The sequence below is a fragment of the Mixophyes fleayi genome, chromosome 1, assembly GCF_038048845.1.
Source record: "Mixophyes fleayi isolate aMixFle1 chromosome 1, aMixFle1.hap1, whole genome shotgun sequence".
NCBI classification, from domain to species: domain Eukaryota; kingdom Metazoa; phylum Chordata; class Amphibia; order Anura; family Limnodynastidae; genus Mixophyes; species Mixophyes fleayi.
This window is the reverse complement of record NC_134402.1, coordinates 150,056,798-150,078,522: the sequence shown is the minus strand read 5'-3', so window position 1 is coordinate 150,078,522 and position 21,725 is coordinate 150,056,798. Positions and strand designations below refer to the sequence as shown.

The window sequence follows — 21,725 nt, the reverse complement described above, 5'->3', positions numbered from 1 at the left end:
ATTCAAATCACAGAGTTCTAAATGTAATCAATAAACTTAGCAAGCACTGAAAGGCTTCTATCTTTGTACTGCGGCATTGGAGACTGGATTAAACCTGAGCTCAGCTTATAGCATTTCTTTTTTTAACCATTGCTTTCTTAAAAACCCACTCTCATGCTCTTTATTCTGTTTACGTATCCTGAGGTACTCTAGAAAGCAAGGTACTGCATGTTCATTAGTACAATGTTATTTTTAGTAATATATATAAAAAGATAAAACTGCAAGTTTCAGAAAAATAAAATGTAAATTCCCATATAAATGCAGCTCAAATCTTTCATACAACAAGGCTAATTTAATAGATAGGAGTATGCATACCTCCAACTGTCCGATTTAGGTGGGACAATCCCAAATTGAGAACTCTGTCCCATCTTCCCTATCAATACAGGCTGGAAAGTTGGGAGGTATGTCCAGTTCACTGCTGCTCTTCACTATATACACACACATGTATCATATATATCAAGTATAGGTGAGCTAAATTTTCAAAGCTGGTGCAAAGAATATTTCTCTCATTCCGCATTTGAATGATGGCTCTTGACTTTAGGGGGGATACCTATCAATAGGCGATATTCTTCAGTAAATAAAAAACACTCAAACATAAATAAAAATATAATTAATTTGTCAAACTCTCCAATCTAATAAATATTGATTTATTTTTAAATCCATCGGTTTGTATTGTGCTGTGAAAAATCACTGTTTATTCCCATTCACTGTTTATTCCCATTCATTAGATAAGGCAATTGGAGTAAAAAGCCCATTGATATGCATTGCAATAGAAATTAATGGGAAAAGTACAGCCAATCACAAACTATGCCTACTTACTGGCTGCTTGTGATTCGTTGAGCAGGTGCTGACCTCCAGTCCTATTGAAAGCAATTGGGCTGGCTGCAAAGTAAAAAATACTACTGTGGAATTGTTCCAGAATGCTCGGATTGACAGGTCATGCTGACACTTCTATTAATTCCAATTGCTGGGACTTGTAGTTCCCCAGATGCCAGCATATAATAGCAGTAAATGGCTGCCAGGACTTGTAGTTCAACAACAGTATTTAATCTTTTTAAAAAGGAAGAAACAAATAGCCGCTTCTGGGGCAGGATCGGAAACACATCTGGGGCCTGATTCATTAAGGATCTTAACTTGAGAAACTTCTTATTTCAGTTTCCTGGACAAAACCATGTTACAATGCAAGGGGTGCAAATTAGTATTCTGTTTTGCACATAAGTTAATACTGACTGTTTTTTCATGTAGCACACAAATATCAACTGTAAATTTCAGTGTACAAATCAGCTATCAAATATTTGTGTGCTGCATGAAAAAACAGTATTTAACTTATGTGCAAAGCAGAATTACAGTAAGATCCTTAATGAATCAGGCCCCTACATTGATCCCGGGACTTACCATCTTATTTTTGATGTGATTTCATTGACTTGTCCAGAGGATGAGGCACTTGCATTACCCCAGTAGAAGGCTATTCGTTTCTACCTTTTTATATGAATTGGTTTTATGTTCAACACATGTGAAAATATTTTTTATTCCTGAGAATCTTGTGACATAGAGAAAAAGGAAGGAAATATGAGTGAGCATCTTATCTGAAGGCTTTGATTTCTTCCACTGTTTGTAAGTGGATAGGATATTGATGGTGGGATAATACGGTTGATATCTGTATAAACAGTTTGGTGATGGACTATGTATGAAAGGAAAAAAGCTACATTATATGTTTTTATTTCATTCAGTTACACTGGACAATACAGATGTCGAGATATCAGGAGAGGATAGATAAATTTGGGTATCATCTGCATAGAAATGATACTGCAATTCAAAGGAACTTATTAGATTTCCAAGAGAAGCGGTATAGATAGAGAACAGCAGAGGACCTAGCACTGAGTCTTGCGGTACTCCAACTGATAGAGGAAGCGGAGCAGAGGTGGCCCCAGAGAAATTAACAGTGAAAGAGCGATTAAAAAGGTAGGATGAGAACCAGGATAGTACAATGTCTTGAAGCCCTAGGGATTGCAGCGTTTGTATGAGAACAGAGTGGTCAACAGTGTCAAATGCAGCTGAGAGATCCAGGAGAATTAGAATCTAAGGATCCTTGACAACCTTAGTCAACGCAGTCTCTGTGGAGTGTTGAGAACGAAAGCCAGACTGAAGAGGATCCAAAAGGTTGTTTGCGGAAAGAAAGCGTGTGAGGCGAGTGTAGGCAAGTCTCTCTAGAAGCTTGGAGGGGCACGGGAGCTGAGAGATGGGACGGTAATTTGAGAGAGAGTTTGGGTCGGAATCTTGTTTTTTTAGAATAGGAGTAATCACTGCATGCTTGTATAGTGATGGAAAGATGCCAGTAGAGAGTGAGAGATTACAGATTTTAGTTATAGGTGAAATGAGCACAGGAGACAGGCATCTACCAATTTGTGAGGGAATAGGATCAAGAGGACAGGAGGTAGAGTAGGAAGATAAGAAGAGAGTAAAAATTTCCTCTTCATTTGTGGGGTCAAATGAAGAGAGGGTGTCAGAGGGTAGTGGGAAGAAATTGAGCTGATTGCTTGTCGAGGAGGAGGATACCATTTCTAGTCTGATTTTATCCATCTTGTCCTTGAAGTAGGAAGCAAGATCCTGGGCATTGATAGTAGATGGAGGGTTCGGGGTGGGAGGATTGAGAAGAGATTTAAATGTATTGAAAAGGCGTTTGGGGTTAGAAGCCTGAGCATAGATAAGAGATTGGAAGTATGTTTGTTTGCAGTGTTCCTTAAGTATCTGAGCTATTTATGGTATTTTGTATAGTGCCAGGTTCCACGTTTTTGTTTGTTTATATAATATTTGTGGATAGGTGAAATCCACAGTGGGACAGGCGGCAGTGTTATAGAGCGCTGGGGTTACTTGTTCATATAGAATCTTACTAGAACTGTTTAATATTCAACACAATCCCGATGTCAGTCTTTGATTATGCAGAATCCTGCTAGCAACTAAACATGCCACTTTACAAAGAAAACATAATTTATAGTTTGATGTTGACAGTACATAAATGAAGCAACAATCATTTTATTGATATTTTAGATTCAATGCCATTTTTAAAACATAATACAAATATAGGACCGTTAACTTTAGAACCAATGCTTGCGTTAATACGTACCCAATTTTTCTCTGAACTTCCCTCCTGCCCTGAAAAAAATCCAGCCCCACCATTACTATTTTCACATTAGCCAGTGGTGCCCCCACTTGCTTGGCACAGTAGTGACTTTATACATTATTCTAAAAATGGCTCTATATATTATATCAGGACATCGAATGCCCACGATATGTGAATACAGTGACCCAGAACCCCATTTTTGTAATAAGTGTATAATATACCATATTCTATTGTGGCTTATGTACAACACACATTACATTGACTGGTGTTTAGTTTATAATACATATGTCATATCCTGGTGACTAATACACAATACATAACCAACTGACACGTGGTTAATATACAATACAGGCACCATGGCCTGGTGACTAGTATACAGTACAGAGTCTATTGTTATTTTCCCAGACTACAATAGAGCTGATTTCAAGTGATGCATTGTGCAAAATATATCATTCTTGGATAGCCCAGTGTACAATAGAGCCCATTCCTTAGCTGGCTCTCTGCACAAAAGATCCCATTATCTGGTGGCTGGGTATACAAGACAACCTATTCCAGTGTACAACAGAATCCATTGTCTAGTGTACTAGTGTTCCACCGAGCACATTTCCTATTGCCCATACTTATTTCATTCATCAGGGCTCTGACAATAGGAACACTTGCATAGTCTGAGAGCTCCCATTGAATTACATTGCTGCTTTCAGCCTATTTGCTAATAGAAGCCCCATTATTTATCCTACATTGAACTCTGACAGAGTTCCGTACAGGATAAAGAAAAATGAATGTCAATTACAGAGCATGTTGATAGAATTTTGAGAAGAAACACATTTGTTATTAGCCAATAGGCAGACAGCAGCTCCATGATCCAACAGGAGCCATCAGGGTTTACAAGTTTTTTTCCTGCCTGATGTTCACCTATATATGTTCCCAACTGTTCCCAGATGTTCCCAAATATAAAGCGCTAAGGAATATGCTGGAGCTATATAAATAAATGTCAATAAGTAAATATATGCCTATGGCGTAGCTTCCCCCAGTGCCTCTGCATGACTTTGCCACATATGCTGCTATACTAAATAAAATGTGACATTGTTTCCTAACATGTTTCTATTTTCAAAGAATCAAGCAATAAATGTAGGTCTAGGCAGTCCAACTTTTTACTATTGCAAATTATTAGCTGGAAATACTTATTTTCCCTGTAGTCAGACTCTTGATGCACCTGGGTTAATGTGAGAATAGGTTTCTATAATCATTTTACTGCACTTTCATTAAAAGTAAGGATAATTGCATAACATAGGGGTGTGATTTCCCATTTAAGAGCCCAGGCAAAAAACCCCTCCAGACGCGCATTTAGGGGGGTTTCCGGTTGCCCATAACGACTCCTCCAGCCCTGGAATGGAACGTTTGACTGGAATAATTAACTGGCAGGCTAGTCCCTCCCCCAGCACCAGCCACCATACATTGCATGGCTGCAGATCATACAGAACCGTTCCTCCCCTCTGATTCCTTCTGTTTGTGGCATAATATGAATCGGGGGCACTACTTGCCCATGTATTTGAAGTAAATGGTGCAAATACAAGGGGTTGGAGAATGGCCTAGAACTAGCTAAAATGATAGCCACATCAATTGTATGATGGTGGCTTGAAACACCCCCTCTAGAAATCCTGTGTTTGCTCCTGCCCCTTCTACAAAAACTGTTTTTAGGATGTCGTCTAATGCAGACAGTGAAATGCATATGCTTGGCTAAAGTCTGCACATGCGTGCGCATAGGATTTGACCCAGCGGGGGATCAAACAAAGCGCTTCTGTCTTCAAAGGACCCCATAGGAATCGCTTGTCTAATGCCACCGTGAGATTTTGTTAGTTTGCAGTGAAAAGCAAGCATTTTGCTGCTTGATAAATCCATAACATTACAGATGCCATGCGGGAGGGGGGGTGGGCTGTGATAACAAACAAAATGTAGTTTTGTAGGAGAAAACATCCGATTTCTCCTGTGTTAACCCCTTCACCCCTGCCTATTGCAGCTAGTTAAATAGATACCTAAATGGTAATGCTTTGGCATAGTTTTCTTAATATACAAGTGTTATCCTACTATTTCTAAGTAACATCTACAGCAACTGGAATAAATTGTGAGGTTTGGTAGCATACTTTTTTTTACAGTATATGTTTGCTTGTCTATCATGTTTCTTCTACTGGATAATGTTACATTTATACAAGTCACACAATGTATTTTTCTATGAAGAACACTGCAGTAATTGGCAAAAAACTAAAACACTTTTCAAAATATACATCCTTCACAAAGTTAAATATAACAGAAAAGCTCCCGACATTAGAGGCCATTCAACGAGTCAGTCATGCAGCTCCAGAGCATTGTGTGCAGTCAGTTGTTACAGCAATCTGGGCTTCATGTGTCATGATATAGAATTTAATCATCTCAGTCTTGTCAGTTTGCATGTTGCATCAATAATACTAAAATGTTGAAATTCCAGCTTGCTAATCTTATAATAATGAAATGCTTTTGCTGGAACTATTTAGTCAAGGTATGTGCGGATGTAGTATTAGTCATGTTCTAAGAGCAGGACCCATCAAAGAAAGGGATGGAATAAAACATAACTTGTTAATGGTTTTGGCATTGAGCCCGTGAGATTATGAAGATTCATTTGTTGAGAACCTGTGAAATTTACAAAGATAACTTTAATGTACGTAATATTAATCATTGGCCTTGTACTCATTATGACAGAAGTGATGGAATTTAAAATTATATATGGAATTTGCAACAAAGCCATATTAAATGTCTGTACACATAAGAGACTATAGTACCACCAACAGTGTATTTTTCTGTGCTGAGATGAATACATCTAGTACTCAAATTAGTGATCCTTTAATCACTAAAAGGACTACAGTCTCAATACTCAGGGTATTGACTTCAAACACCAAATGGATCAATAATGCAGCCTGTTGCTTCAAGGGTCCATGAGGTATTTGAAGTCAGTACCGTTAGTACTGGTCACTATTCCATGGACTGCTTTTTTAACAATCTGTAATCCTGCATTCACCTTCAATTGAACATGGTGCAGGTACTTTAGCAAGTTTTATAACTGCCTGTGAGAATGTACCCTCAAGACATTATAAGGTCTTTTGTTATACATTTCCAATTTTTAAATCCCTAATCCAATACCATAAATTGCTGCATGTGTAGGCCATAAACAACCAGAAATAATGATCAACGTCTAAACTGTACATCATTCGGAAACTGCAAAATTCTGACTGTACTGAACCTTGTGAGATCTGGATGCACATCTCGATTACTGAGCAACCAGATCTGTCCTGTTTGGCTATGCAAACTGCACAGAGATCTGGCTGTTTCGCCATGTGTATGGGCAAATTGAGAATTGTTGTACATTTTGATACATTGATGAATATAAATAAAGATTTTTTTTCTTTTAATATTGGAAGGAAAAGAATTCTATTTCTAACAAGACCTGGGAGGAAATTTATTAAACAGCACTTTAAAGTTAAACTTCATTGCCGGTACCTATTAAAAATCATTTGTGGAGATGAAAATGTGTAACAAAAGTGATGTCATGCACTTCCCCCGTACACTCTTATCTCCCTTGATGCCTAACGTGAGCTGCCAACTGTCCAGATTCACAACATAGTGCCGAGGAATTCGTTCAACGCGTACACCACCTAGTACTCAAAAACAATGGTAACCCTCTGCTCCCTCTCTTTCCCTCTGCTGTACCTGCAGCACTCTGCCATTTACAGCCGGCCTACCCCTACGTCCTCATGTGCAGTTCACTCGTGGCACACAGGACTTCCCTCGGCCACCTCCTGCCCCATATCCTGCTTGGACACACAAGTTGTACTGTTACATGGGAATAGTAGTCACTTGACAGAATGTAAGCTCCAGCAGTAGTAATTTGTGATGAGGCACATGAAGGAGCACCCGAATTACATGTACCGGCCTCTGACTCTGACCAAGACTCTGCTCAAGAAGGATGCACACATGGAATCAACCTGAGCCCAAAAGGAAAAACTGGTGGGAGACCTGCGGCTGTGGCAGTGGAGGGTCTGGAGATCCCAGGGTGAGGGACATCAGCTGGGACGGCAACTGGCATGAATGCATGAGGCTATAATACCTTTCAGTCATCAATAGCATTTAACACCAGGGGGCACTTCCCCTTCCATCACCTTTATCATCTACACCACCACCTGCACATTCACCCACACCCATTACCTCCCCCAAATCCGCCAATACACCGCTATGATATGAGTGCCCTGCAATATAGCTCTCTACCCAGCACAGCTGGGATATTCCACAAGCTAACAATAACACCAGCCTCTCCATCCTCAGCTGCTGCTGCAGCATCCTCATGGGCCCTCGGGCGCTAGGTTAAATTTGAGCTCAGTGTAAGTCCGCCTATAAGAGGGGGAGGGATCCACAGGAGTCCGACTTATCCATGGAATCTACGGGAGATTATCAGGATGTAGAGACGGGAGGGGGGGCTGGAGACATGGCTGCAGCTCCAGCAACCAGCAGACATCACAGCTTGCCCCAGGGTACAGATACAGTGGTAAACGGCACTGTGCCACTCACGCAACTCTGAGAACTTATCTTGAATAGACATACAACATGAGAGATGCTTTTCTCTGAGTTCACATATCTACAAAAATTATATCAAGACATTAAATAGGTCAATATACCCTCCCTTGACTTGGGCACCCACACACCTGTGGCGTCTCCTTTCTTGTGCACTCACACACCTGTGCCGTCTCCTTTCTTGTGCACCCACACACCTGTGCCGTCTCCTTTCTTGTGCACCCACACACCTGTGCCGTCTCCTTTCTTGTGCACTCACACACCTGTGCCGTCTCCTTTCTTGTGCACCCACACACCTGTGGCCTACCCTGAATTGCACTCCCACACTCATGTGTTCTACCGTGACTTGGGCACCCATAAACCTAAGAAAACGCAAAGAACTTTCATTTAAAATGCACATGCATGTCACCCACCGACTTTTTTTTTGATGCACACATTGCCAGTGGTTTTCAGCCCCAAACTGTAGGATGTACTATCCTGTGGTTTAGAGAGTAAACGCCCAAAGCACTGGCAATGTGTGACAGTTTGGGACTTTCAAACTGCCAAAAAGCTGATTTTGTAGTCTGAGGTCAGTATGTATGCTTGTACTTGTAGTGTCACAAGTCTACAGTATAAATGGTACACCCATCATGATATAATAAGTGTTCAACATCAAAAAATTGTATTGCCCTCATAGATAAAATACTATTGCCCTGTAATATAAATATATATTTTTATTGCCCACTTACTATAATACATTTATATTGACCCTTTAATATAAAAATGTATTTATATTGCCTCGACAATTATTACACATGATTACTATAAATATTGCCCCCTTAATGAATAAATAATGATTGCCCTCATAAATAATATGTTTATGGCACCCCCTTCTCTGCTTGCAGTTTGAGCTATCTAACTTATTAGAACCATGTCTAAAAAACCTGCCGTTTTTCTGTTTGATGTGTGGTTTTGCAAACCCTGTAGTCATATATTGCACAGTTGTATACTTGCCATTTAAAAAAAAAATGGGATGGAGATTTAAAACCATGTGATTTAAAATTATAATAATTTATGCGGCCTTTAGTAGATCTGACTGTTCCCAAACTGCACAGAAAATCAGTAAAAAAAGTGTGGGCTTACAAACCCGCACTTTAATACATTTACACCCCTGGGGCTGTATTTACTAAACTGGAGATGTTGCCTATAGCAACCATTCAGATTCTAGCTGCTATTTTGTAGAATGTACTAAATAAATGACAACTAGAATCTGATTGGTTGCTATAGGCAACATCTACACTTTTTCAAATCCGCAGTTTAGTAAACATACCCCCAGGTCTGATTGGCCTCTAACAATATGTACCCACTGAAAGGCAAACATAATTTTAGTATTTATTCTGTTCCATGATTTCTTGTTTATGGAATAATGCTAATATTTAGTGGGTTTCTGGTTTTTACAAATACACGTTTTTTCCACCTAGAATGAAAATATCACTATGTTCCTAAGACTGACAATGACATTTTAAAAGATCACTGAATGTGTTCTCCTTCCAGTTGCAATTATGCCCTCATTTCTCAGTGGGAACCCTTGTCTCATTGCTCTGCTCCCCTGTATCTCCCTAGCTAGCTTTCATTAACCTGATTATCTATTCACTCGCTGCCTAGATTACATTTTACAAAAGATAATGCCTGCCATTTCTATAATGAGTGCTTGACTTTTACTGCTAACATAAACACACCTGATAGACAATAATTAAAGTTCACTAGTCATTGCTACTCCTAAGATTCATCATGATGCTAATTTGATTCCTCAACTCATTGTCTGTTTTACAGAAGGGGAATAATTCTGTTGCCATTTGTAAACTAGGAGACGTTATGTTGGTTCTGGAGACAAAGGCGATGCAAATAATTGCTGTGCTGGTTTATACAAACCAAATTTATTCACAGTGTCAAGTGCATGAGCTACCTACACAGTACTCATTTCCATAATACATCACTAAAGTTTTGGTGTTAGCGATTAAGAAAAATTGAAGGCTGGATTGACATAAAGAAATTTAAAGCCACTCTAAGCTCAAAATAATTAGTGCAGAAGAACACAGACATATTTTATATAGATTTTTACCAGATCCATTCAATTGAAACATTGACCATTCCTACAAACAAAACATTAATAAATATGAATAGAGATTCTGGTTTTTTTTTGCCTTTAACCGAAAACCACCCAAAAAAAAAATCACTGAGGGACTTTTTAGCATTTCAGTGAAAAGTATTCTCTCCCCTGTCCATTGACACATCTCTTTTTGTCTGGTTTCCTTTGGATGAATGAACAAGACAGACAGGTTTTCAAAACAGATAACGGGTTATAAGACAAAAAGCAAGACAAAGGCACTCTAATCAAGGGGGCTGGCAAATTTTAGCCCGGGGGACAAGACTCGAATCAGCAACCTATTAGGAACATTTTAAAGAAAAAAAATTGTAGGTGGCCCAGTGACCCAGCCCCAGCTGGCACAATATGGAGACCAGCTAAGTAGGCAGATACCCCTGCCCCCAGCCCAGCCTGCCCCTGACTCCAGTGAATGGCAGGGGAACCTGGTAACACCTTTTTTGAAACCAGATCTAGTTTGTCTTTTTATGTTTTATACATTTATTTCTTAATATTTACATTTGACAAAAGGAGATATTACAAAAAGGTCAATATGCTCATATTCCATCTATACGTGTAAACACATGATCATATTTCAGTAAATGTTAGGCGCATATTCGTATTAGCACAACATACCATAAAAGCCATTAACATGGATAATACACGAAAATATCTGTGATAGCTCTAGTTATATTTATTACCGTCAAGCACTTCAGATGAGATCACTATATAAGTTCACTATCACAGGTGTAATAAGAATCTGGACAAAGTCATAACCCTTTTTGTGGTGCAACCTGTCGATGTTATAGCAGGGTGGTATACACTGCATGTTGTGCATATGGTCTCAGACTAATCTGTAATTCTTCAATATTCAGTTAATTTCTATTGTGTTTCTGATTACTTGTTACTACAATGTTATAACTTAGGAACAAGCTGGACTTTATTTACCATTTAGACATTTTTTTGTTGCTCACGCCTAAAGCCCAGGACATGTGGTTCAGCTCCTAGTACATCCCTGTGTACACTTGATTTTCTAAGCATCAGTGAACTTTAACAAGCAGGTTCATTTATATGACTCATTGTTATTACTGATTTATTGTATCACTATTACTGTACTTTTGCTTTGGTTCATTGTATCATAATTATTATTGTATGCTTTTCTGTTAGTAGTGGAAGTGATTTTTAGTATGAGGCTGGTTACCTACTGGTGTTAGGAAGATGACAGCGACATGGGCTGGTAACCACTGCTTGCAATTGCAGTTGGGGGGTTCAATGAGGGACACTGCAGTAAACATAAGTAAATAGGCAGCATCCAATAAACATAACCATGCCGCCACTACTCCAGATTACAAGCTCGTGTAAGTGGGTGTGGGGGACATTAAAACTTAATAGGCGCCATTCTGTTATATCTAATTACATGCTGGTACCATCACTAAAATTGCTAGTAGAATCATGCCAGTAGGTAAGGGCCTAACATTAATCCCCTGTGGAATGTCTTATCCCTGCATTTTTTGGTTGTTTTAACCCCACGTTTGCAATGTTTTAATTATTTTTTATACTTTCTCAATAAAATAGTTTCACATAGATTAAACACACTTCATATTCTTTTCATATTCTCTATTTTAGTGCGTTCTTCACCTACAGTTTCTTTTGCTAGATTAGTAATAAGGATTTACCAGAATGCTACCATGTGAGTAATTTAAGCCCCTTACCCAGTGGTGTACAAATCAGTTGCAGATATTAACCCTGGTTAATTCATGTAAACGGGTTTGGACATAGAAGTGATTGGTTCCAATGACTCTGTTCCTACTTGCACCCGCAGTTGCCCTTGCAGTCATGAGCATGTGTGCGGTGCTGCATTTACTGGATGCTGACTGTCCTATTCACTTGAAATCACTGGTGTGAATGGAGTGTCATCCATGGACCCCCCTCCCAGCCATAAGTGCAAGCGTTGTCCCTGGTGTTACTAATGCCACTGTGTGGCCAGCCTAAGGAAGCAAAGTAAAGTAATAACCAAGAGCATTTCTAAAGTCGCCAAGGGAAGGATAATGTGTTGTTTTATCTTTGCTTGCCCCCTCTTTTTAATGCATTTACACTGAAATGGATGTTTACCAAAATATACAAAAATAATAATGCCTATTTGTCCCAATACAAAAATAATATAAGAATTGGATGAATAGAAAAATAAAATTGTTTATTCCTGGAAAAATCTGATGCAGCACTAAAGAGTGAAAATCAGTCAGGCCTCCCGAGACAGTCCTCCGGTGCTGAAAGGGTTAAAAATTGACACCCTAAACAGCAGCTTTTCCTACTCAGTGGCCACTAAAACTTAAATATGGCATCATATATAACAGAGTTACTGCCAACATTTACAGATATACAGAATAAGCCTGATTCAAGTCTGGACACAAATTGGCTGTAATTTGCATGCTGAAAAAGAGTATGAATAGTTACGACCATATTCAAAGCTTTTCTTATGATACGTTACGTTGAATTGTGTTAAGTTTGGTATCTGGGCACGTGCAATATGAAATCACGCAAGACACGCTATGCGAACAGTCGTACATCTGGACTTAAATCAGGCCCCATATGTACAGTTCCCTCTCTTTACTATATTTTAGATTTAGTGACCATTTAACGATTTTTTTTTAGCAGCTTTTATCATTACAATTCCATTTATAGTACATCCTAATAGCACTTATATTTTAATTAGTAGTAATACAACAGCCACTTTTACTAAACACACAGAACTCAGGTAAAGAGGAAACATCTTGCAAACATCTGTCACACAGCTAGGCCAGAGACAAGAGATCCACGCCAGCTCTAAATAACACTTTTTTATTTCCCTTATTGGAAAATAAACTTCTTTTAAGACAGAATAATTGTTTAGGTGCTGAGCGGTGCACAATTATTATGCCACTTACAACTTCTCAGTGAGTTAACCAAGTAAGAAAGTGCTGTGGGTTGAGAAATGGGCACTTTGTCTTGTTTTTAGATCGTATGAGCTAGGAAACTCCAATGGGAATGTAACCGTTCACTTGTGAACAATTTTCCAGTACAAACTTAACTTACCAGGCTTTAGAATGTACTGAACAATAGATTTCTACATCAACACTATCAAGGGTATTGCAACATGGATAATTGTTTGAATTTAAAATAAAACATTAAAAAGGTTAAGAGTAAAATGCATGTTTTCAGTCTGGTAGATCAATAATTGCCACTGCTTTCTTTATAGCCTCATAACTGCAGCGTGAAATATTCAGTGTACTGAGGCTGCCACCATGTGGACAAATTGCAGAAAAGTAAAATGCTTGTAGACAAGTTCTTTGCTTATAAGTTGGTCACACAAGTTTTAAAAGAAAATCATCTTTGTTCCAGCTATCCCATTTATTAGAAATGTATGTGTGATTTATAAGGTGACTTAAATACTAAGTAACAAGAAATTGGTATATCCTGTTGTGAGCTCCTTGATCTCTTGGACAAGTCATTTTATTTCCATGTGTGCCAAACACCAAAAGCTAGATCGCAAACCCTACTGAGCAGGGAAGGTATGAGGTGAGGCTTTAAAAATGTCCTTGTAGGTAGGACAGTGCAGGCACAAGCATCATAATGGCTACACTACAATGACCAGAGAGCTGTTCACTGTACAGTCCTATTGGTTCAAGAAAGACTCTTTGTTTAAACTGGAGCCCTTTATATTTATTTCTCCACTTATAACAAGTTGTAATCTCTGCACAAAAGTCATTTATAATATAAGAATTCCATTGTATAACTCTCTCTTTAAATACAAATACTGCTATCAGGAGGCCTCATTTAGAGTAAATATATATTTGTGGGGGGGGGGGGGGGGAAATGCACATTTCCATATTGCACTAATATAAAAAAAGCATTCGTATTTAGTTTTGAGCTTAGGTTCTCTGGGTCTTAGAATATAAAGTGGTACATCTATTTAGGCCTAATCGTGGAACTTTCTGTGTGTGCATGATATGTTTTAATCCATTGAAATATACTACACTAGATATTTTATTATTTTTTCTTTTTTTGAGAGAATTTTGGATTCACATGTCTGGACACATTGAAGCAGAAGAAATTCTATCGATCATGCTAGCCATGCTATGAATTGTGACTTTTTGCCATAAGATGGAAGTCCTACATTTATAAACTGTTTATATCTGTTTTCTATTTTAGATTTGCTTATATTGTATTATATTTGTATTATATTTGTGCTACTGGTATTCTATTTATAATACTTTTATTTGATACTATATGCAAAGAGGGTCATGTACACTTAACTGAAGCATGCCCCTGGAGCTCCGACTTAAATAGACTTGGACGAATCTCCAGATGCACTTCTTTTTTTATGTTGGATTCCTGGTGTAAATATATGTGCTGATGATTATGATGACACCAGTATCATTATATAGTGGCTTATGATTGCCTGTTTACGTATTTACTCATCCAGCTGATAGTACTTAATTGGCTAGTATCTTGGCTATATTATGTCAAGTTGTGGATTTCTATTTGGATTTGTCATTTGTCATAACTATTGCAGGAAACAATGTTTAATTACAGTTTCACATTTTTTAACAACACTGTTAAGACACTATTATCTGTTGTGCATGTGACACTTCATTACATTTTATTGTGTATGGATAGGGTAATGCAACTTCCTGATTTATAGAAAACACTGTCAAGCAGCATCTCTGTGCTATAGTTGGGCGTAGTATAAGCATTTGTACACCTGGGGGTAAATGTATCAAGCTGAGAGTTTTCCGGTGGGTTTGAAAAGCGGAGATGTTGCCTATAGCAACCAATCAGATGCAAGCTATTATTTTGTAGAATGTACTAAATAAATGATAGCTAGAATCTGATTAGTTTTTCAAACCCGCCGGAAAACTCTCAGCTTGATACATTTACCCCCTGATGTAGAAATACTGCTGTGTTTTGAATTGAAAGTATCTTGATACACAAGAGACCGCATTTTTGGGACAGAATATCAACTCATAAGTTTAGGACTTAATGCATAAAACTCTTAATTAGGCCTATAATGTATAAGTGGAATATGTTACAATGGTACTTTTGTATTATGTAAATAATGGTATGGCAGACATTGTATGTATTTGTAATAAAACCAAGTAATTTTGTGTTATGTAAATCAAAACAATATGGTATATTTATTTGTTAATTATTCTGTGTTTTATGTTCCAAATGGAATACATCAAAGTAGCTCTAATTGGGGCTGTTAATGGGTTGCAAAAGAGAGAAAGTCAGTTCAAAGCATTGCTTACTACACATTCCTTGTGTTGTGATTTTCTCAGGACACTAACCATTGCTCTTGCTGGAAATCTGTTAAAGTGAACAGGGGAGAGAAGGAGTGTTTTAACATAGGCACATTCAAACAATTGCGTATGGATTCAGAATGGGATGTAGTCGCAGATATGGCTGATAACGGGTGGTCGGTGGCAGGTGTAAGTAGCTGATGATGATGATGCTGAACTCCCATACTAGCGAGCCACTTGTAATTAGAGGTTTTGAATGATTTGCAGTCACTTATTGAGAATTTAGTAGTCACTTGGCCATAGAGTAGGATTTGCAGAACGTGTGGAAGCAAACATACTTTTATTTTACTTTTTTGTATGCAAGTGGGGAAGTTTTTCCTGCTGTATTAGCTAGCGTATTCAAGTGTAAATGATGCTTTATAGCAATTGTGTTCATAATATATAGAATTAAAGTTTTTTGTACATGTTTGCAAGTTGGACGCAAGTGTCTGAGTGGTGTGTCTATGGTCAAGCGGATGCATCTGCTAGTCATCAAAACCTGGACACATTTCTTAATACGGCATCATACATATACACCTGCTTCCGTCTATGTTCCATTCTATATTAGGCCCACAGTAACTATGTGCTTGTTTTATATTTTACATTTACCCCTAACCCATTACGTGGAGAAGCAGTGGATACATGATGGCTCGATAGGTAAAAATAGCTTTTGCACTCAATAGTTCTATCCCACTTGATCTTTAATGACCTTCAGTGTGTTGCTGTTTATTGAGAGAAGATTGTATAAACCTCTTCTTGTGTCACCAATTCTGAAAAGGGGCGAGTCAGAACAACTTTAGCCAATCAGACTGACAGAATGCTGATATCAGCACAGAGTATTTCAGACGATGAGTGTACTTAGTTGGGGGAAAGTAACCAGTCCACTCATGTGATGGTACAAGGATGAGAAAAGAGCTATGGCTGCTGGAGGTACTGTATTCATGCACATTATGGGTCCTGTCCAATCAGATGCCACATGCAATACACACTGCCCATCAATCAGTAGAAAATTTGAATCCCCCATTATCGGTAGACCCCAGTGGCAAAGGTTTTTGAAATGGCTTTTCAGGGACGGGTGGTTCCCAGTGGAAGAACCTCAACAAAGTGCTAAACTGTGATGCATTGACCACACCGTGAATGTAACGAAAGTTAAAAAAACCAACAAAAAAAAAAACATTGCTCTACCCGCACTTTGTGAACTCCTGTCATTAGGCAGAAAGTGTTATATGATGGCTATTGGGATGGATGAGCTGCAATACGATTCAATGAAACTGACCCTATAGGCTACTGTGATTACATGCACCATTTTGTTTCTATATATTACATGAGGCAACACATTTCTGTAGATTGTATTGATGTGTACATTCTTTGTGGGTTATGGGCCTGACTATGATGACTTTCATGGGAATGTTCTTTTATGTCTGCAGGGTAGAAGAAGTAAAACACAATAGTTCTTTTTTGTTTGATTAACCTGGTCATAGATTTTGCATATCATGTCTCCGGCAGGATCCTGGAACTCCAGCAGAGTGGGGACATGGACCTATTAAAGCATAAATGGTGGCCACAGAATGGACACTGTGACCTGTATTCATCAGTGGAACCTAAACACAAAGGCAGTGCCCTGGATATTAAAAGTTTTGCAGGAGTATTCTGCATCCTTGCCGCTGGCATTGTTGTGTCCTGCTTTATAGCAATGGTGGAAACATGGTGGAACAAGAGGAAAGGCTCAAGAGTACCTTCCAAAGAGGTAATTATTTATAGAATTTAATATGATGTAGAACAATGTATTTCTCTGGAAAAATAACGTGTGTCGTTTTCTTTTCTGACTTCACCCCAACTTTAAACAGGAATTCCAGTAACATTATGGATGACATGGACACAATACCTGTTAAATTGTTTTTGTGAATCCTGAAATAACCTGTATCCTAATGTTTTAAAAACAACAGCTTGAGATCAGCATATAATAGTATCCAACTGCAAAGTAGGTCACATGAATCAAATATTTAAAAATGTGATGAATTACCCAGAGCTCATTTCTCATGCAGCCAGGAAAACCGAGTACATTTGGTTTCTACAATAATCCACTGTATCTTTTAGCTGTGCTGCCAAATTCTAATCTGAAGCCAAAAAGGAAGAAGTAAACAGATGCTTGAAATTATGATGGTCATGCAGAAGCGATGCAAACTCTAAGCTTTTGAATACGCTCCATATCTTCCTCCTTGCATAAAGGCTGATGCAGGATGATGAGAAAAACTAGATGTATATACTTTATATTCAAATGGTGATAAAAAGCAAACCTTTTCAAATACTCATCAATAATGCTTAAGAAAGTAAAATACATGTAAACAGAATATGTTTATTATAATTATTCCTTATGGATGAACATCCTGGGCCTCATTTACAGTTAAGAGCAAATGCAGCTAAAGAGTGCAAATTTGCAAAATTTTCCTGGACAAACCACGTTGCGATGCAAGGTGCAAATGCAGTGTTTATTTGGTTTTTCTTGCATGTAGGGAAATTACTGGCTGCCTTTGCATGTAGCATTGAAATACTGGGCAGCTTTATTTTTACACTGCAATTAACTCTTAGGGGTATATTTACTAAACTCTGGGTTTGAAAAAGTGGAGTTGTTGCCTGTAGCAACCAATCAAATTCGAGTTAGCATTTATTTAGTACACTCTACAAAATGACAGCTAGAATCTGATTGGTTGCTCTAGACAACATCCCTACTCTTTCAAACCCACAGTTTAGTAAATATACCCCTTAGTCTAAATGAGGCACCTGGGCCTGATTCATGAGCGAAACTAAAGTGAACCCAATTTGCATTTTGTTTTTAAAAAAAAAGGATGGAAACTGCACGAACGTAGGCCCATATTCAAGTTCTAGCAGATCTGAAGAAACATTTCCAGCTGAATACGGGTATACGTACTCTGTGACTATATGGCACTTCCGTATGCACACAACACACTGCAGAATACATACAATTCATATGTGTAATATAATGTCCCATCAGAACACACAGAAAAAAAATATTAAAAACATTAAAACCTGTTAATCATTAATAAAAATACATTTAAAAAAAATGTTAACATAAAGACATATATCAGGATTTTATTAATGTCTACTGCACATAAAATGCATTTTTTTCAGTTGCTCATAATTGCAAACACATGTTCTGGCATGCCTGCGCTTCCGTCATCACTGTCACTCAGCCCTTCCACCTGTCCTGTAGCTGGTGCAAGTGTACGGCTAAAAATTACGAACCTGACAGATGCCCAGAGCTTGAATTGGATGAATGTGTGTGCGCTTGACATTGGCACGCTCTTACTGTACATCACCTACGTTGCCACTCTCCCATTCTACCCTTCAAGTCGTAGCCTGACGACATTGTTATTTGTGGTCGAACTTAAATTGCATGCACTTGAATTCATTGGCGTATAATACGTTTGTGAACATGCGCAGAGCAATTTCACGCAAAATACGGCACACAAAAGAACTTACATTCCTTAGTGAATCAGGCCCCCTATGTATACCTTTTTAACACTAACTTCTCAGCCTCCTCTATGTTCTCTGTTATCTGGAACACGCTGATTTTGTTGCATTTTTGAATAAAATATTACACTGTGAGGTTTTTTTTAGCTCTTATACTACATACGGTTGATGAGAAGCAACCTGCTAGCCCTCAGCATGATCAATTAACTCACAAAAATATTGAAATTAAACCTTATAAAAACCATTTACAATAAAAGAGCAGCACTACTGGCAATACAGGAAAAAGATGGTTTGTGTGTGTCCATTTTTTTCTTATCAGATTTTCTAACACCAGATGTCCTTTCAGCTGTACTTAGGCCAACAGCATGGCATGAGACAAATGACATCATTATTAATATAGAATATGCTGTGCAGATTTTTAATAGAGTGTACAATATTTCAGGCTGCAGCTGGTACTCAATCTGCTTGCACAAGAGCTTTACAATAAATACACCCAGAACTATCATTATTTTTTAGATTTGGGTATCAGTGACTGTTTGCTGGGCAATGTTGCTAGTGTAACCTCTTATGATTCTAAGAGTACCTTCCATATTTTGGTATTCAAAACGATGTCCTGCTACTATACCAACTTATTTAAAAAAAATCCATGTTTAGCCAGTTAGTGATTTAACTTGAATAATTGTCCCTTAACTTAAACATTGTTAACATTGCTCAAAAACTCATTTAAACCAACAGTTTATAAATAGAATATCTCACAATTGTTTAAACAAATATTTAAAAAACCAAAGCAGATTGCTGCAAACATTGTTGGTTGGTGCTAACACCAAGTCAAATGCTCCCCTGGTAGAGCCATTCATTGCCTGCCCAGTCCCCTTCTTCTCAGTCACCATTGTAAAGTAGCGTTCTCTTCTTTTGCTGTTTTAGCTGGAGGCCACCAAGAGACTGTCAGTGGGATAACTTATTATCCTTACACACAGCTGGTGAAAGCTCAACTCTTAGATTAGTGTCATATGGCACTTTTTTCAAATATATTTCTATCAGGGAACTACGAAACATATAAACTCGATCAAGATTGAATAGTATTGAATGTTTCATTCATTCATCTGTCAAACATTTAAATTCTGCAAATCAACAACCAAAGCTATGTGCGGCATTTTACCTTTTAAATTGTAGGGGAAAAAAAATACTGTCTCATTAAAATAAATGAAATTCAATTAAGCTTCAACATGTTTTAAACTTTTGGTACAATTTTCATTGGCATTCATATGTAACATTTTTTTGAAAATCTATTTTGATAGAAAATTTGAAGCAAAGGAAATGTACACCTTTGTGACGCTGCAATGAAACTCTTCATTATAGCAGCAGAATTAGTCTTCTATTGCCCATCCAATAGCACGGTTAGGACAGAAAGAATGGAAACTTCTTTTCAGTTCCCTGAAAATTCTGAAATGAGAATCTCAACTGAGTAGCACTCCATCGATTCTTAAATTAGAAACTGGGATATATAAATTTGCTTTTATGTTTACTTGGGACATAAAACCTACCTTATATTTAGTTTGGTTGTCAAATAAAGTAAAACAGTTATAGGAACTTGTTGCCACTTCTCCTCTTAATTTTGGACACTCATGAGTATAATTATGGGAACATAAACACTTTGGGCTAAATTTACTAAGCTGCGGGTTTGAAAAAGTGGGGATTCTAGCTTTCATTTATTTAGTACCTTCTACAAAATGATAGCTAGAATCTGATTGGTTGCTATAGGCAACATCCCCACTTTTTCAAACCCGCAGCTTAGTAAATCTAGCCCTTTGTGTCTGATTTATGTTTGGACACAAGTTGCATTTTAAAACAGAACACGAAACTGTTCCGTAGTTCCAACCATACTTGCCGTATGTAGATACACAACAGACTGCACTATACACACAAGCGTCTGTTCACTGAAAGGTCACATCAGAATAAGAAAATGTAAAATTATAAAATAAATTAAAAATTGTCAATAGTCTAATCATTAATAAAATATGGATTATTATTTATTTTTCGCATTAAATTTATAAATCAAGTTTCTTTTAATGCATTCTATACAATGCGTGTAGTCAAGCTTCCTTTGCAAAGCTTATAGTTAAGCTTACTTGCATACACAAATTCTGTGCTAGCTAGTGGCACACATACGCGTAGTTTTTAAAACAAGGATTATGCCATGTCAGTCTTCAACATCAGTCATCACTTACACCTGCCCTATAGCTGGTGTAAGTAATACGGCTGAAACCAGGTGTACTTACGAGAATCATAGGACTTGAATCGGCTGCACCTGAGTTGTACATGGCCTACGTTCATCAGCTCTTTTCCTCCCAATAAGGTCGTAGGCAGTCATAAGTGTTATTTGCGTTCAGATGTGAATTGCATGTAATTGCGTTCATTGGCGTAAGGTCAGTTTCTGAGCTTGCACAGAGCTATATCACACAAGATAAGGCACACAAACAGACTTATGTCTGAGCATGAATCAACCAGGCCCTTTGAGTTAATGATCTATAGTGGAGATTTATGGACTGTTTTTTGGAGAAAGCTGAAATGAAAGAAGTGGGAAATTTGTTATACAGTCCTCTGTCCTCTTGCTGGATAATGCAAATCAGATCAATTGGTTTATCAGGACAAGCTACGTACTAATCTTGCCAAGGTCTAGTATGTCTAAGGTAATAATCAACACTACAAACAAGTAATGACATGTTTTCCATTCAGACACAAGTACCAGAACTATATATTACTATTATTTTCAGGGTGTTCCTGCATAATTCATTTCATAGTCAGACTGATTGATTGATCTACTGTACCTGCACCTACACATAGGGGCATAATAATAGTCATTGGAAGCACCAGCCAGATGTTACAGTGCCATCTATTCAACACAGTTAATACTTAGTTGTAAAAGGTTTAGGAGTTTGTCTATTGCTTAATGATTTGCACATGTGTTTAATTGTACACATTTGGCCCAACATAAAAACAACAAACTTCACCCAAACAGATTATTTTTTCACATTTC

General features: G+C 37.9%; 1 protein-coding gene across 2 annotated transcripts in view; it reads left to right on the top strand.

Moving 5' to 3' along the window:
* The window catches only part of GRID2 (glutamate ionotropic receptor delta type subunit 2), a 959,624-nt gene that overhangs the window by 919,753 nt on the left and 18,146 nt on the right, over positions 1–21,725 (top strand). For both annotated transcript variants that reach the window (XM_075201703.1, XM_075201712.1), the window contains exon 15: positions 16,703–16,943. In XM_075201703.1, coding sequence (XP_075057804.1) covers positions 16,703–16,943 — 241 coding nt within the window. The remainder of the gene's footprint in view (positions 1–16,702; positions 16,944–21,725) is intronic.